Source organism: Halichoeres trimaculatus, unplaced genomic scaffold (assembly GCF_033239565.1).
Source record: "Halichoeres trimaculatus isolate MK-OKI-2021-1 unplaced genomic scaffold, fHalTri1.1 fHalTri1_scaffold_4, whole genome shotgun sequence".
In the NCBI taxonomy this organism is placed as follows: domain Eukaryota; kingdom Metazoa; phylum Chordata; class Actinopteri; order Labriformes; family Labridae; genus Halichoeres; species Halichoeres trimaculatus.
In genome coordinates this window covers 1,793,321-1,810,274 of record NW_027437182.1, presented here as the reverse complement: position 1 = coordinate 1,810,274, position 16,954 = coordinate 1,793,321, and the positions used below count along the sequence as shown (strand labels likewise).

The following is a 16,954-nucleotide window of genomic DNA, read 5'->3' as shown; positions in this document are numbered from 1 at the left end:
GTTACAGGTGGCTCCAGGTGTGACGGCTCCCAAAGTCTCTGTGACGTAAGGATTCACCTGGTCCAGGAGAGTCCAGGAGAGTCCAGGAGAGTCCAGGAGAGTCCAGGAGAGTCCGGGCTATGCTTCAAGGTACCGAGAGAAGAAATGGGAGGGTCCAGGCTTTGGGATGAAACCCCTCCCTATGGTGGCCTTAAGGGACAAAAAGCTTCTGTGATACTTGATAAATCTGATTCTTCATTTGGCAAATTTTGACTTGAGTGATTTCATACCTTCTCCCTGTGACATCACCCATTTGTTTCTTCAACAGAGTTTTGAAACCCACCGTCATCAGAGGCTGTATTGACAAAACTAAAAATAAAAACAATAAATTTTATTCATAACTCACTTTTCATTCCAAGAAACCTCAAAGTGCTACTGGAAGAATGTAAAAAGCTTTTATGGACTATTTTTTAACTTGTTGAACAGTTTTGAAACTTTTGATTCGTTTCTTTTCCTCTGATTTAACTTTGTCTCAACTGTAAATATTCAAAGAGCAGAAGTTCATAGATGACATGAGCACCATCTCATTTTTTTTTTTTACGCAGCCGAGAGAAAACACACATTCGAAACTCACCAGATTGTCTTCATCTACAGGTAAAATCATCTGTTTAATACCAACAACACAAGAGAAACACGAGATGACACAAACCATAGGTACAAAACTGCTTCAGCATCACAACACGAGGACATCAAATCATAAAAATAAAGATTTAATTCATAGAAAGTCGGAGTTTAAAGGCTGCACTGGTTTGATTTCACTACAAAGAAGGAAGGAGTTATATAAAAGAGTTCACAGAGAAAAACCTTCATCACAAACTGAACTTCAGCCAAGCATACAGGCGCACTGTGTCACTGTCACACACTGCCACCTAGAGGAAAATATACGTTACTGCACCACGTCTGATACAAAATAAAAGACATAAATAATGATATCACATTAATAAAGTTAATGATCCCTGATATTCACTAACTAACCCACAGTACAAAGTCTGTAAATGAGTCTCAACGTGACGCGTTTACTTCATCAGTGATAATATTTCTTCTTCAGGATAATCAGGACGTTCGTTATGACGTCACAGTGATGTCACAGAGCACCCCGACGCACCACCTCACAGGTGAGGCGTTAAAGGGACCCTGTGTTAGAGCGACAAAGCATTTTGATTCTTCAGCGCGAGGACAACAGAAGAATAAATGCACCAACGAAGAAGAGAGGAATGTCCAAATATGGGTTTAAAAAAAGGAAAGAGTATAAATTCTTCTAAAAAGTGTCTTTAACGTCTTACTAAGAAGAAATGTTGCCTCAGGAGGCTTTACTCAGGACAACGTTTCAGGAGTGTTCGCTGATTCAGGCCTGGACTGTTTCTTCTCTTCCAGCGCAAACACATTTTTACAACAATATCACATGAGTAACGAGACAGCTAAGCTAGGAAAAGCTAACGTTAAGCTAATGTTTCAGTATTCAGAAGCTATATTCTGTAGCTTCTGAATACTGTAGCGGTAGCTTAGCATAGCTTCTGTAGCTAATGCAGCTTATTTGTCTGAACCTTCATGAAATACAGTTTATTACAGTGAAGTCTGTTTGCTGTGAATGTGTCACCCTGCTCGACATCACTGTAGCTGTTATCAGCGTTAGCTAGATCGTTACAACAAGAGATTTTAAAACATGGCTAATGTTTACGTGGGAAATCATGGGAAATTTGTCAAACCCCTTGGTTTCAGTGATGTCCTTGTTTGTCTTTGATTCACCTTCACGTTACGGAGATTTGGGACACCACTTTACCAGATGTCCACGCGCAAAACCAAGGGCTAAGGGGTCAAATCAGGATTGGCCCTTAGTCACACGGAGGCTTCACTCCATCTCCCTTCATAGGGATGACATCAGAGGCAGAATTCCACCTTTGATCTCAGAATTCTAGAATGTAAAATAAATTAGTTACATTGTAGAATTCTGAGCTCAAGAGCAGAATTCCGATTCCAGAACTCCTCAGACAAAAATCCAGAACTTCTCCATATAGATCTGACACTTTAACGTAGAATCTGTAAAGAGAGGTTTGGCCCTGTTTCATCCGTTTCCACACCTATGAGTGATGTCATAACTTCCTGGAGCCAGGTGAAACCTCTGGATCATGTGACTGTTACCTCCTCAGTGTAACTAAAAAATGACAAAATGACTTGACTTTGGTATCAATGTGTGTGTGTGTGTGTGTGTGTGACAGACTTCCTGTGTGTCACCACTTGATGAAAACCAGCGCGGCGAGCACAGCGTACCCCAGGATGAGGAAAAGCACTTTGAGCAGCCGGTCCTGTTTGTCCTCCAGCTCCTGGGACAGGATCTCAAAGAAGGTGACGAAGAGGAAAGTTCCAGCAGCGAGTCCCTGCAGCACCACCGACACCACGGCGCCCGCCAGCGTCTGCGCCGACTCAATGCCCATCCCCACGGCCATCCCCAGCGGGATCATCAGGCTCACCGTCACACCCAGCTTGATGGCGTCCTTCATGCCCAGCGACGCCTTCGCAACGCTCACCCCGAGCGCCACAGCGGCCAGCGTCTCGTGCACGGCCACGCCCAGGAAGAGGTTTCCCAGCTTGGCGGCGTCGTCCTGCAAGCCGAGCGCCAAACCTTCGAACACGGAGTGCGCTGACAGAGCCAGGACCAGACTGGCCAGGCGCAGAGGCCCCGCCCCCGCCAGCTCTGCTGGACTGAAGTGTCCATGTTGGTGTCCGTGTGGGCGCCGCCTGCCCGCCGAGCCTCGCGCTGAGGAGATGAAGGGTGTGTCGTACTCGGAGTCACTGCCCGCCTCCGAGCCGCAGGCGTTGAAGGTCTCCAGGTCGATGAAGGACGGTTTCTCTTTCCTGAAGGTCAGGACGGTCTGCTCCACGAACACGGTGAGGAACAAGCCCAGCATCATCATCGTCTCCGCCAGCGGGTAGTCGCTGCTGATCTTCAGCTGCTGGAAGAGGGACGACACCTGAGGAGGAGGAGGAGGAGGAGGAGGAAGAAGAGGAGGAGGAGGAGGAGGAGGAGGAAGAGACAGAGGAATAAAACGTCCACATGGGCAAACATTCAGCCTGTCATTAATCATGGAGGTGGCGTCACCTTCTGTTGACTCAGAGGCCGTGAGTAGACCTGTGAGGGGACTAATGACACGATGCTTTGTGGTGTGTGTGTGTGTGTGTGTGTGTGTGTGTGTGTGTGTGTGTGTGTGTGTGTGTGTCACCTTGTCTCTGACAGCTGGCAGCAGAGCATTAAAGCACGTAGCGAGGAACACGCCTCCTCCAAACGAGTTGCACAGAGACAGCGCTCTCCTGTATCTGTGAGCTTTGTCGTAGTCCACCAGCAGGAGGCGCACTGGGACCAGCACGCCGGCCAGCATGAGGCCAAACAATCCCAGCAGGCCGAGCAGCTTGGCCACCAGGATCTCCATCCTGAAGCCCCGCCCAGAAAACACTTCAACCCGTCTACTGGCGCTGCTGGGACATCTTTAATGGTTCCACTGGGACGTGCACTGGGACATGGGAGAGCAGAATGGAAATAGATCATTAACATCTCTTTACTTCACTATGTTTCCAGCTAAAAACTGATCTAGATCAAATCTAGAACTATCTGTGTGACACTCAGAGTCAGTAGGGGAGCCCTGCTGAATGTGCTCACTCTGCAGACGGACATAAACCAGTTATTGACGGTAAACGAAGGGTTTAGCAAACGGCTGAGAGGGACTCCTGTCAGATAGTTGCTCCATTATAAACTGTTAGCAGAATTCTGGAATAAAACTAACACTCTAGAGTAATGGCAGTTTTCTAGAAAATAAGCAGAATTCCAGAATTTTAGCATCAGTTTAGAATGTGAGCATTATTCTGGAGCATAAGCAAAATCCTGGAATATCTACAGAATTAATACATTTTATATAATTCTGTAGATATTTCTGAGATTCTGTAAATAGAATTCTGGATGCAAGCATGATTCTAGAAAACTCACTTTTTAAACCACTTCCATGAAAATAACCGATAACATACTACTCATGTGAATAATGGCCAAAGTCTAGAATTTTAGCACAACTGTAGTTTGTAAGTAGAATTGTCTAATGTGAGTTGAACTCTAGAACAAAACAATCATTCTTGAATTATGGCATGTTCTCGAAAATTCGAAGCAGAATTCCAGAATTCTAGCATAATTTAAGAATGTGAGTTTAGTTCTGGAGTGTAAGCTAAATTCTAGAATATCTGCAGTTATAGAATTTCATAAAATTCTAGACATTTGCACAAATCTAGAAAACTCACCTCTTAAACAACTTCATGAAAATAACCAAAAGACATATTATTTATATGTATTTTACTTTTTTTTTTTTAACTTTTTAGTTTATTTTAATGAGTGATTTATCATCCCCCCCTGTTAGCCTGAACAGTGACTGTAACTCAGGTACAGCCTCTGACAAGTCAGAGAGCTAGTCATAAGAGACAAAGAAAGAGTGTTTTGGGAGCAATACAGTTTGACATACGTTTTAAATAATATCAAATTGAGCATCCTTACCATGCATGGAAATAAATATATATATATATCTTTCATACATTACCTTTAAAGATATAAACATATATTTCACAATAAAAGAAAAATCAAATTTATCAAAAAACTTGTTTTTACACATTTTATGAATATCTGTCATATTATTTCAACTTTAGTGACCTTTGTGAAATTATTTCCAGTCTAATTATTTCCCTGCCTTCTGCTCAACTGTTGAAGTCTGTTGTTCTTATGTTGCTCTCAGTTTTAAAGCTCATGGTTTTATTTTTACACCTTTTCTTCTTGTCTAGGTGAATGCTAACTATTATAAAAGTGAAACATAAAAGGTTGAACTGAGTAAATTTAAAAATAACAACGCATGGACAGGACACACCTCATGCTAAACCTTAAAGCTTTTCTGGGTGCTGTAAAGAGACTGAACCTGAGGCTACGGGCTGAACAGGTGTTGTCCTGGAAGTGTTCACAGAAATAAACATTTCCTCAAACCTTCCTTATAGAAATAACGAGGAAATAAAAGTCTGGACTGAACTGAATCATTGAACAACACGCTGAGCCTTACAAGGTAAAAATTAATCAAACAAGACAAAATAAGATGGTTTATTTTGATGTTAATGAATGTTTTCGCCCGTTTTTAAATCGTTATGTTAATGTCGTTGCCGCAGGTGGTGTAAGCCAATACATGACATTTAGGTTTGCTTCCGGTGTAAACCTTCAAAATAAAACAACACTTACCCCACTCCAGAGGTAACTGATTTAGTCATTTGTGCTTCTCATGCTTCACTCATTGAAACTTCACATTTTAAGACAATTAAAATTCCTCCTATCCCCCTTACTCTGATAAATTTTGTGTTGGAGTAAAAAACATCCTCACTCTACTTCCGGCCGCAGTCTGTTTTACACCCGGAACCTTGACGAAGCTAAGCTAGCTGTGTTTAGCCCCCAGCAGCTCGAGGGATCCTTTACTCTCCGGTTAGAAAAAAAAATGGCGGGTTTTTTTTGCTTTTCAAATACAAGTCAACGCAGCTAAATGAGATCAACACATAAAAATCGAACCGTGAAACCGTAAAAATGAGCGTGTTTACCTGTCCGGGCCTCCGTATCCTTTAGCAGCAGGTGCATGAAACTTCCTCCTTGACGTCACCTGTTCTCAGGGCGCTGAGTGGTGGCTTTGCAGATGACGTAACCTGAATTACATGGAATTGTGAGTTTTTTCCCCCCTTTTATTTCAACTTCACTGTTTTGCCGTTTCTTGTTTATTTTATTTTATTTTCTAAAATTTTATTGTCAATTCATCATTTTGTTTTTTTCCTTTGAGTACAATTGTATGTTTGCAATTTCTAATAATCCTTTTTCATCTGGTCTGTTTTTCCTTTTTTTTTCTTTTCCCAAAGAGATCTAAATATAATTAAAAGTTGTTGAAACCTTAAAAAGTTATCTGCATAACACAACTTTCATTATTTTGGTAAATGTTCCTTAAACTAAATCTGAGTAAAATTCAAACTGTTGTTATAAATAAATAAAGTAATACATAAAAAAAGTTTTTTTTAAAAAAAGATGAAGGCTAGACGGTAAAAAAAATTGTACCTGTTGTTTAAATTCATACTGTTTAATGGGCTTGTGAGTGTACGCTTTGATTTAAAATACATATCTAAGCATCACTAAGATGAAGGACCAGAGTTCTCTGGCAATTTTTATTTTTTTTTAAAAGGAAATTTTAATTTTTGTTTGTATGTGTTTGAGTCAGGTGAATGAGGGTTATTAGTCTTTATATTCAAAGCTTTTGCAGATAGTTGTTCTGCTTGGCTGGAATTTTAGCACTTTACTAGTACCCTAGAATAATTCTAAAATTCTAAAACTACATCAGAATTCTAGAATGTTACCTGTGTTCTGGGATTACATTAGAATTCTAGAATGTTACCACTGTTCTGGAATTTTTGCAGAATTCTAATCTGAAAGCAGAATAACTGGATTTTTCAGTCAAAAACATAGAGATAATGTTTCTGTTTTTTCCCCTTTTCTTTTAACCAGCTTTGACCTGTTTGGTAGAAAAAAATAAAAAAAGACAGTCTGGTTGAGGAATTTGTGTGGTTTCTTTTTCATTTCTCAAATCTGAAAAAAAAAAAAAAAAGAAAACGATCAGAGTAAAGGAATCCTACAGAAGGACATCATTTCTGTAACAAACAAACGGAGCCCAGCAGGTTTGGTGTTTGGTCTGAGATGTGAGGCGCTTTGGTGTTTTTTCTGTAATCCTTGATTTTTCTCAGACCCATCAGACCGCCTCAGGGTGGGGACAGTACGGTCCAAAGCACTGCCGTCTCCGTAACGCTAAAGAGTGGATTGTGTCTGCTATCACTGAAACGTTCTGACTGTTGCTGTTTTCGTCTGCGTCACAGGATGTGACCTCAATCTGCTCTGAACGAGGTTTCCAGATAAAATCACCAAACATCAGACGGGAGGAGGGGGTAAAATGTTGAGATGCTTCTTTAATTTCAAGACTGTTTCAACTCTCTGAACTTACCCTGATACACACTCTGTCATGCACACATTCACTCATTCACACACCCTTGCTCACTCACACACACACACACACACACTCCTCAGATATCCTCAAGGTTCAGGACAAACATGTAAAGTTACACGGTGTGGTTTTAAGAAGAACTCTGAAGGTGTCAGGTCCATGTTTCTACCAGAGCAGGATCAACGTTAGGGTTACCGTGTTCGATGTTAAAGTGTTACTTCAAACTCTTCTTCCTAAGAACCACACGGAGCCGCAGGAAGTGGCTGTTGCTTTTTGGTGACGTGGCTCCTGAACGCAGCACGCAGTGTCTCGTGCAGAAAAAGATTCAGTGACAGAACAAAAAAAACAAAAACTTCCTTTGAGTCCTTCGAGTTATCCAAATCAGCTGTTCTCCTCCACACACTCACACACACACACCTGACCAACCTGGGAGAGGAAGAGAGACAGGAAAGGATGGGTTACACCCCGCCAAAGTAAAAGAGAATCAACAAATCCAAAGACGTTGTGTTTACTGTATTTTCTGGGTGTCATGGCTGCTCCTCGTTCCCTGCGCTGGGCGTTCGGTTGCGGATTTGACTCCTCAGCTGTTCGATGAGTTCAGGATTCTGCTGCTGCATCTGCTGAGCGAACTGCTGACCCCTGAGACACAAACAGGAAACACATCAACAGCCGGACCCCTGAGAGGGATAGAGAGGACACTCTAAGACCGCCTCTGCTCGGGAACGTACGCCTGGATCAGTCCGGATAAATCCCCAGCTCCGGGGGCTCCTGTTGGTCCAGGCGCTGGTCCTGGTCCTGGTGCTGCTGCTGATGCACCTCCACCTCCACCTCCTCCTACTCCTCCCATCCCGCCGTACGCTCCTGACATCATCCCTGACATCCTGGGAGGAAGAGAGACGTCAGAAAGTTTACCAGAGCAGCCCGGAGAAGGAGAACCACAGAGGAAGAGACGCTGGAGGACTTACAGCTGCTGGACCTGAGGGTTGTTCATCAGAGAGGACGCCTGCAGACACACACACACACACGCTCAGCTGTTACTCACAGGACGGAGTGAAGAAAGAATGAAACACTAAGACCAGCTAGAGAAGAGATCTCACCATGTTCATGAAGCCGGGGTTACTGAGCAGACCGGCCAGATCGACTCCGCCCATCCCCGCCGTCTGAGGGGGAGACAGACATGAGAACAGGGTCATACCTGGACACAGCTCAGGTAACCTTCCATCTCTCAGTGACTCACCGGACTGGACGTCTCCATCTTCTCCTCTGCGATCTTCAGGTTGGTTTTGTACGTGTCGTTGTCGGGGTCGAGCTCCAGAGCTTTCTTATAGTAAGAGGCTGCTTCTGTGTGTTTGTTCAGGCTGGCCAGAGCCAAACTGCAACAAACGACACACAGAGAAGTCAGTGAACACATCACGACTACAACACAACATACTTAGCTTGATGTAACCTGTACTGTCCCTCTCGGGCCTCTGTAGCATCTTTAAATCTCTCTGTTAAAGTCCTGGTTCTTGTTCTTAAAGCTCTACTCGGCCTTTCTGCTGCAGCTCCATCAATGAGGTTCTAGAATGTTCATCATCAAGCACAGACTATGGTAAGCCCTTTAACATGTAACAGCTACATTTGACTCCCTGGAATTAACATTATAGATATCAACAACATAATTGTGACTAGTCAAAAATACAGTTGGAGATTCTATAATTCAGTTTTGACTAGTCACAATGACAGTTAGAGATATCTGTAACTCAGTTTCCATTAGTCCAAACTGAGTTACAGATATCTGCAATGACTCCCTGAAAGCTGCCCTTCACCTCGTCACCATCCTAAATGTGCAGATATCTCTAATTCAGTTTGGACTATCCACAATTACAGTTAGAGATATCTGAAATGTGATTTTGACTGTCAGAAATGTGTTCATGACGCTGGACATGCGAGGCTTCCCATTGGATACTGACCCAAATAAACTGGAGGAGAGAAGAGAAAAAATCATTTGAACAGTTTTCTTAGTAGAAGAAATGGAGATTGCTGTCATCGACAAGATATTTAGAAAATGGCATCAAATAAAACAAACTTATAATCAGGGACTCTGTGGGAAACAAGAGCTACATTCACTGCAGCAAGCTCCTCCTCCTTTACCTGTCATAAGTTTTGAAACTCTGTTTCAAGACATCTGTAATCACATTTTGACTAGTTAAAATAAAAGTTTAAGATATCTTGAATTTGAGATATCTCTAACCACAATTAATTTAAAGATATCTGTAACTTGATCATAGATATCTGCAACTAAATCATAGCTATCCATAAATCTAGTTGCAGATATCTACAATTTCATTCTGACTAGGCGTAATTCCAGTTCAAGATATCTATAACGGCATTTTGACTGGTCAAACTGTGATTAAAGATATCTATAAATGCTGTTATAGATATCTTTGATGGAAGGGGGTTGAAGATATCTTGATTTGGAATTGTGACTAGCCAGAATGAAATTGTAGATATCTGCAACTAGATTTATGGATAGTCATAATTTAGTTGAAGATATCCACATCTCCTATTGTGGCTATCCATAACTGAATTTAAGATATCTGTAATGAGAAACCCCACACACATGAATGGGGAAAGGGGCGTGGTTTGTCCTAGGAAGAATTGAATTGTGGATATCTATATTACATATTCAGACTAGCTATTAAATGTTAAAAGGGCTTACCATACACAGAGAGCTTTCTGTCTTTATGACATCACTACATTCTGCCCTGATGATGTCACAACATTCTGGAACTCTCTGATCTCTCTGAGGTTGTGTCTGAAATCACTCACTCATTCCCTCCTACTACTCACTATACAGTGAATCAGATGTAGTTGACTCTATAGTCCACTCAATCAGCTAAATTAAAACAACATTTCGGACACTACTCACCAGCCGTCCGTGAGCGACGTATTTACTCTTGCGTCGCTCACGGACGACTGGGGATTTACAGTTATATCTTTTCTTAAAAACTGTGAAACAGTATTTATTTTAGTGATCCCTAATATTATATTTAGCTTATTTTCTGCAACAGCCAAATATAATAGAAACATTTATTACACCTTATTTTTAAATAGATAAACCATATATTTGCGCAGAACTTATGCTGTGTTTAAGAATTCCAAGGTCCAGTGAATGCATCACCCGCGTGGAACGGTTTAACGGCTAACGTCCGCGTTGTTTGTTTCTCAGCTCAAAGTTCTGAGACAGGCTCGTCCGAGAGTTAAACAGGGAGCTCAGTGTTATTCTCTGACAGTTTTTAATGTTGTTTCATGCTATTAGTAATAATTAAACATGTAATCAGCCATTTCTTCTGTTTGAACCGCAATGCATGATGGTATATATTGCTAATATATAATATAATATAGTTACATTATTTCTCCTGGAGGCTCACAGTCTTCTCTGAACCAAAGTTTGATTGTTCTTTGTAAAAAAAGAGCTACATGCCGATCACAAAGAAGACTAGTTGCTGGATGTCTTCATCATTGCTCTTTGTTTACTGTGTTGCATTTTTCTTCTTCATTGGATTTATCAGTGAGGTACACTGTGTCACCCTGCTGTAGCGTCACACTACTTTCTAACTGACGTGGCTATCAGCGTCCAGCTCACACGCCACCAACAAATAAGCACGGTTGACTGTGGACCGATCCAATCTGAACCAAACTGAACTGATCCAAACTGTAAATGGGGCTTTAGTTTACGAAAAGAATTACTTTAAACTATAGTTGTAGCCTAATTTTACTGTTAATTAGCACTACATAGTACATAATTACACAGTATTGACAGTATGCTAATAGATGCTACAAAAATGAGAGTTTTAGCTGCTGTCTCTTTAAGGGACCTCGCTCCTCAAATCCCCTTCACTCTGATTGGCCAGCCCTTGGTGTTTGAGGCCCCGCCCCTCCAACATGTCATATAGAAGCATGTCATATGCAATGATGTCATCATTTCAGGGTCTCATGAAGATCTGGAGCTCTTGTTTTTAGGATTCAGAGTATTCTCCAACAGAGGGACATGTGGCTTTGCTGTGTCTGAGGAGTCGTACCCCATCCTCCCGTAGGCTTTGCTGTAGTTTGGGTCGATGCTGATGGCCTGTTCACAGTCCTGCACCGCTCCAGCGTAGTTCCCCAGTTTGCTGTACGCTGCAGCCCTGCAGCACAGAAACACCACAGCAGCTTTAGATCCTTAGCTTCAGATTCAGGGAGAAGAGCAGTGTGTGTGTGTGTGTGTGTGTGTGTGTGTGTGTGTGTGTGTGTGTGTGTGAGAGACACAAAGTTAAAAAACAGCCTTGTATCAAAGGAGCTCAGTGTTTAACAGATGCTCATCTTTTCCACTTGTGACCAGCGTGTGCTTCCTTCACATTTTAATCCTTTAACGGAGACACAGCAGGCTGAGCCTTCAGAGGAGTGTGTGTGTGATGATGCAGCAGGATAACAGCGTGTGTGACCCCCAGATAAAGCAGGGAGGAAACCTGCTGACCATGAAGGGTGTGAAATCTTCATCTCCTTCAGGACAATCCCCTCCCTCTTTAAAATGAAGAATAAAACATGTTTAAAGCGTGTTTTAACGTGTTTCACTGACCTGTTACAGTAGTAGACGGCGTTCTGAGGGTTGATGGCGATGGCCTTGGAGTAAAACTCGACAGCAGCTCCAAAGTTTTCCACTTTCATTTGGTCATTTCCTGAAGTGGAGACAGAAAGATGGTGTTTGTTCAGACGGATCAACGTCACCTCATGAATAAAGGAGGTGAGGACGCGTTTCCTCCTCTCTGCTGATTTTACCGTCAGTTTTGAGCGTCTCGGCCTCGGCTCTCTGTTCCTCGCTGAGGGTGTTCTGGGTGGCGTTGTTGTTGACCTGCGACTCTGCTGGGAACTAGAGGACACACAGTGAGTCAGAATCTTACAGGAAACAGTGACTAACCCCCCTCTGAATCACCCTCAGGACGTCCTCAGGAGGCAGGATCCACCTGGCCCTCAGAGTCTACCTTTGCTGTAGCCGAGGCGAAGATATCTGGTAACGACATGGGGACGGCGAGGCTCTGGTCGTCGGTGGAAACTTCGAACGCTGTCTCCAAACACTGAACGGCGACTGTAGAGAATACAAGGAGTTATGAGGAGCGTGTGGCGGGAGATAAGAGGGCGGTTTCTCAGAGAGGAGGTGTCACTCTGTTTGAGGAGGGGGGCCAATCAGATCACTTTGATCTGTGCCTCCAGAAACTCAATTTAAAATTCAAAAATTTAATTGCTTTGAAACTGTTTTAAAACTTGGCTCAAAAATGTTACTGATTTACAGTTTAACTACAGATATTTGACTGTGTATTATTTTATTTTTCGCTACTCCTTCAACAAATTCTCACCAATTTTCACGGTTCTTGTTGTAAAATTTTCAGATCATTCAGGAGAAGTGTGTGTTAACTTTTCACATCTCTAACTCTCATACTTTTTAAAATATTCAGCATTTCATGAAAAATTTTGCCCCATTAAAATGAATGGAGATGATCTGTAACCATGGAAACCAAACAGCTGGTGATGTAATAAGGGGTTTGGTTAGGATTCCAAACAGAGATTATAACTGAGGCTTGAGTGTGTCACTTGAGTTTAGCTCAGCTCCCCATCACCATGGAAACCACACAGCTGATGATGTCATAAGGGGGTTCCGAGGCTCTAAATGGGACTGGTGATTTCTCAGTGTATCTGTCCTGCATTCCGGCCAGCACCCTGCAAAAACTGAGCTCAAATTAAGTGTTTATCTGTTGTTTTTAGTTAAAACTGTCTCAATAAGAGCCAAGTCAAGAAAAATGTCTCGTTAGATAACAATGACTCACGAACTGTTTGTAACAAGTGAAAGAATTAAGGATGTACTTTTTAAGTTTTTCAGGAATAAAAATGATGTCTTAGTATAAGAACATTTTTAAGATCAGACAGGATAATCCTTCAGTCATCTACAGATGGTTTATGAGCTCTGATTGTTGGCGATTTTAACACTTGATCTGATCGTTTCGTCATGGCCAGGGTAAAAATGTTTTTAGAGAGTTTAAAAAAAGTCAGGACTGCTGAACGTCTCCATCGTCAAATAAATAAATGAACGAGTAAAATCTCTGGGGAGCAGAGAGGAGGTGGGTGGAGGAGCAACATGTGAAGGCGACAGAAGAAGAAACAGGTTCTCCTGCTGGTTTTATCACAATAATCTGGTGGGAAAACTCAAAACGTTTTATTCTGATGTCGTCATCAGATCACTTTCTTTGTCCAGGCAGACACTGAAATTTAATCTCTAATCTGGATGCTTGGTCCTTGGATTATTTACCTGACAAGCTTTAAATTCTTAGATCTACATGTCAGATATTTAACCTTATTTTACAGTGTTAACACATTTTTCATCTTTCAGTTTAAAAGATGATCTTGAATCAACAATGACCGTCTTTTTTGTCTCATGAGATCTTAACATTCTGCAAAAATAAAAACTGCTACAGTTTGTTCACTCACCTGAAAATAAAACTTGTTTAAAGACTCTGTAACACCCTCAAGTTGCTTAATTTAAGAGTGATCCATAATATATATATATAAACCCAAGGCCTATTTTCGAAGACAATAACATGACATATTTTTTGGCACTAACACTTTCTTTAAAAGAAAAAATATTCTTAACCTAGTCTTTTTTACTCACAGAATTTAAAATAGAAAAAGAAGAAATTAGACTTTCTTACACATATTATTCACTATATTTCATTTATTCTCCTGTTTCTGGAAGCTTATTTTCAAGTATTTTAATCTAAAAACACAGAATTTTCTTCATGTTATAACACTTGGATATCCTTTTCAATAACCCTACATTTTGGTCTGAAAACCAGGGTCAGGATCATCACACGTTGTTCATCATCTTGTTTGTTTCTCAAGTTGGATTTCATGCATTAAAGTAAGACTCACCTTCCAGACTCTCCTGAGCGCCTGAGGTCAGATTCCCCGACTGCAGCTGATCGTGGAGGAACTGGATGATGGAGAAGGCGAGTCGCTTGTTGTCTGTCATGGTGACGAGCGCTCAGACTTCTCTGTGGTCACTGAGGGAGAGAGACCCTGCAAACAACCACAGTGAGAGAGTCCATCGAGTTCAGCTGAGGAGCTTTATGAGCATATGAAGCCACATCGATATTTCCTGTTTGCATGGTTTCAGGTCAAATTCAATCCCTTTATTTCTGGTTTTGAAAGGCATTTTGTGTCTCCAAATCTAGGAAATCTGGGTAACAACAGAAAAATAGAAAGAGTAGAAGTCCCTGTCCTCTCCTTCTGCTCAGACATGAATTTCTAACGTGCTAGTCATAAAAACCTCTGGTCCTCAGGTCTGTATCTCATTTATTGCCGTCTTGGATGAGGCTGTTTTGGGCTGAAAAGTGTCTTTGTTATGATTGTTCCACTCTCTGTAGACTTGATCTTCCTCCCTGCTCTGTAAAGTCAGTTTGAGCGATGTTATGATCATTTTCAGTCCTTAGGGTGCTTGGGTTGTCTCCAGCTTTCTCTCAATAAAACATTTCAAACAAGCACTTATGAATGCATGACTGTGCAGATCTTACATCTTCTCATGCAGAGATAAACTCAGATGTTGTGATCACACACACTCAGATAAACACAAAGCTTTTCATGCCTCTAACCAAACTCACTTAGCTTTAGCTCGTAGAATATTCTAGTAACTCAGTCTAAGTATAACTCATCATGACTGTTTATGATGCTAGCAGCTGACAGCTAACTGTACTCACCTCTGTGTATGAATAGAACAAGCTGACAACAACAGGAGACAGAAAACAGCAGGGGGTCGATGCTAGGTGAAACCAAAGCTGAGTTTCTGAGGTCGATCTGAACTTGGAGTCACTAACAAAGTTAGCCTGTTAGCACATGAACATACAGCCATAAATCACAGGGGACACAGACCCTCCCTTTGTTTCACGTCACAGATCATTACATAAAAATAAAATGTTATAAATCCCCTTTAATGACTGGGGTAGTTTAACTCTGTGTTGTATAATTACCATTTAAAACCGGCGTAATGATGACGCTACACAATCCTGTTTTGTTGTCGTTCAGGTGTTTTTAAATGTGTTTAAAGTGAGCCGTACTACAATATAAGTTATGGCAGTTCATTATTTGGACTAATTTTGTTTTTAAATTGTGTTATTTATGACATTACAGCGACATAAATGTGTTTAGCCTGATATTTGAATGGAGTTTGGTGTGACGTGTGCTCAGCACGATATGAGCAGCTAGCTCGGTAAGCTAATCCCGTCCCGTTGACCGTTGATCTGATATCCGGCTCAGGTGTTAGAATCAAACAAACGGTGACAAACAGTAAAGTGTGTTTCCTACCAGGTGTCTCTGTGATCCAGGTAAAGGTGAGCCCGTTAACGGTTATTTGACGTTAGTCCAGAACCTTCCAGAACTCTTAGCTCTCACTCTGCTAGCTGGTTAGCCCGTCGAGGAGTTTAGACGTGAACATAAAGCGTCAGCGGAGGTGGTGACAGCAACAGGAAGACACGGAAAGGCAGTTGATTCACCTTCAGAATAAAAGCATAAAAATGCGAAACACGTTTAAAAAAAAATAAAATAAAAATAAAAATCTTATTGCACCAATGTAAATAAAAACCTGTTTCTTTACTGTTCACATGACAATAAACACTTTAATTCTTGGATCTTAAATAAAGCTTCTTTGAGCTGTCCTGCTAAATGAGTCATATGGTTAATTTGTTAAAAAAAAGGAGTAACACAAAATCATCGTTAGTTAAAAATGTACTCAATCATGAAACATCTGAAATATCTGAAAAAGAGCGACAGAAAGTTATGGTGTGAAACCCAAGTACTACCGATGATACAAAGAGGACCTATAAGTCAAAACATGTTCTTCTCACGCCTGTGTGGAGATTCAGGGCACATTCACATTAGGCCCACTTGTTTCAAACCGCGCTCCAGCACGGTTCGCCCCCCTCCCCCTCCCCCCGCTGGCTTACATTCACACTTTCAACATCAAACCGTGCCCGGGCCCACTTGAGTATTTACTCCGTTCTAAACATCAGGGGGCGATATGTACATAACTGGTTACCAAAACCTGCTACGGAGGATAACGAAGAAGAGGCTACCATGGTAACCATTTTTAAACAACCAATTTTTACGTCTTGCTCTCTCTTCTCGTCTTCATTTTCCTTCGAGTGTGTTTTTTTATCGTGTTTGAGACGGCATCGGCTGGACCCTCTTAAATCACTGGTGGGACAGGAGGAGAGAGAAGCGGAGCTGTCTGCAGCGCTGCCTTTCATCCATTACGTGCACGCAGAGGGACAGAGGTGAAACTGTTGCTGTATCAGCCAATAATGGCATGATGTCACACCAATCACTGATAAAACAACAGTTTGCTACTGTATAAAAATGGCGTGGTTATGTGTTATTTTTAAAGGTATTATTGAACTGGCTGGAGTGGGCCAGTGGAGAGCGCAGTCAGCTGACCCGGAGCCTTTCAGTTTCACTTGTTTGGTCTCTGGGGCTCTTTCTGATTGTCTGTTGTCATCCTCAGCGAGAATGAATGTTGTAATCATCCAGATAAATATCAAACATGTTTGAAAATTATCGGGGCGGCTCCGACGAGTCTGTGAGACGATCGTGAGGCTAAAGATTCATCTGTCAACAGCTCACACTAGAAGATAATCTTGCCCGAACATCGGGGCTGATTTTAGTCCCAGACCAGATTTCTTCCCCGGATCTGGGTTAAATCGAGCAAATTGGTGTTTTATCAGTGATGGGTGTGAGATCATGCAATCATTGGCTGATACAGCAACAGTTTCACCTCTGTCCCTCTGCGTGCGCGTAATGGATGAAAGGCACCGCTG

The 16,954-nt window shown here is 41.8% G+C and overlaps 2 protein-coding genes across 4 annotated transcripts; both read right to left on the bottom strand.

Annotated features, from left to right (window-relative positions):
* Positions 1 to 631: 631 nt before the first annotated feature.
* On the bottom strand, positions 632 to 5,706 carry LOC141788565 (zinc transporter ZIP3-like). 3 transcript variants are annotated; one of them, XM_074667441.1, is made up of 3 exons: positions 5,641 to 5,706; positions 3,258 to 3,545; positions 632 to 3,008 (listed from the first exon to the last, which is right to left on the bottom strand). In XM_074667441.1, the coding sequence occupies exons 2-3, from the start codon at positions 3,462 to 3,464 to the stop codon at positions 2,268 to 2,270; spliced, it is 948 nt and encodes a 315-aa protein (XP_074523542.1). In that variant the 5' UTR covers positions 3,465 to 3,545; positions 5,641 to 5,706; the 3' UTR covers positions 632 to 2,267. The 3 variants fall into 3 exon arrangements, with proteins under 3 accessions (XP_074523542.1, XP_074523545.1, XP_074523544.1); XM_074667444.1 differs by having other exon boundaries at positions 3,258 to 3,533; positions 5,641 to 5,686; XM_074667443.1 differs by lacking the exon at positions 5,641 to 5,706 and adding an exon at positions 5,291 to 5,470.
* Positions 5,707 to 7,021: 1,315 nt separating this feature from the next.
* Positions 7,022 to 15,597, bottom strand: sgta (small glutamine rich tetratricopeptide repeat co-chaperone alpha). Its single transcript, XM_074669213.1, has 12 exons — positions 15,447 to 15,597; positions 14,019 to 14,165; positions 12,080 to 12,183; positions 11,877 to 11,967; positions 11,677 to 11,776; positions 11,141 to 11,245; positions 8,314 to 8,449; positions 8,174 to 8,236; positions 8,042 to 8,079; positions 7,805 to 7,957; positions 7,589 to 7,715; positions 7,022 to 7,502 (listed from the first exon to the last, which is right to left on the bottom strand). The coding sequence occupies exons 2-11, from the start codon at positions 14,116 to 14,118 to the stop codon at positions 7,604 to 7,606; spliced, it is 1,002 nt and encodes a 333-aa protein (XP_074525314.1). The 5' UTR covers positions 14,119 to 14,165; positions 15,447 to 15,597; the 3' UTR covers positions 7,022 to 7,502; positions 7,589 to 7,603.
* Between the last annotated feature and the right edge of the window lie 1,357 nt (positions 15,598 to 16,954).

Coding starts and splice junctions, on each gene's coding strand:
- LOC141788565 (XM_074667441.1), bottom strand. CDS start 3,464: ATGGAGATCCTGGTGGCCAAGCTGCTCGGCCTGCTGGGATTGTTTGGC. Junction 3,009..3,257: donor TGCCAGCTGTCAGAGACAAG/GTGACACACACA, acceptor CCTCCTCCTCAG/GTGTCGTCCCTCTTCCAGCA.
- sgta (XM_074669213.1), bottom strand. CDS start 14,118: ATGACAGACAACAAGCGACTCGCCTTCTCCATCATCCAGTTCCTCCAC. Junction 11,246..11,676: donor GCCGTCTACTACTGTAACAG/GTCAGTGAAACA, acceptor TCTGTGCTGCAG/GGCTGCAGCGTACAGCAAAC. Junction 7,716..7,804: donor TTATCCGGACTGATCCAGGC/GTACGTTCCCGA, acceptor TTTGTGTCTCAG/GGGTCAGCAGTTCGCTCAGC.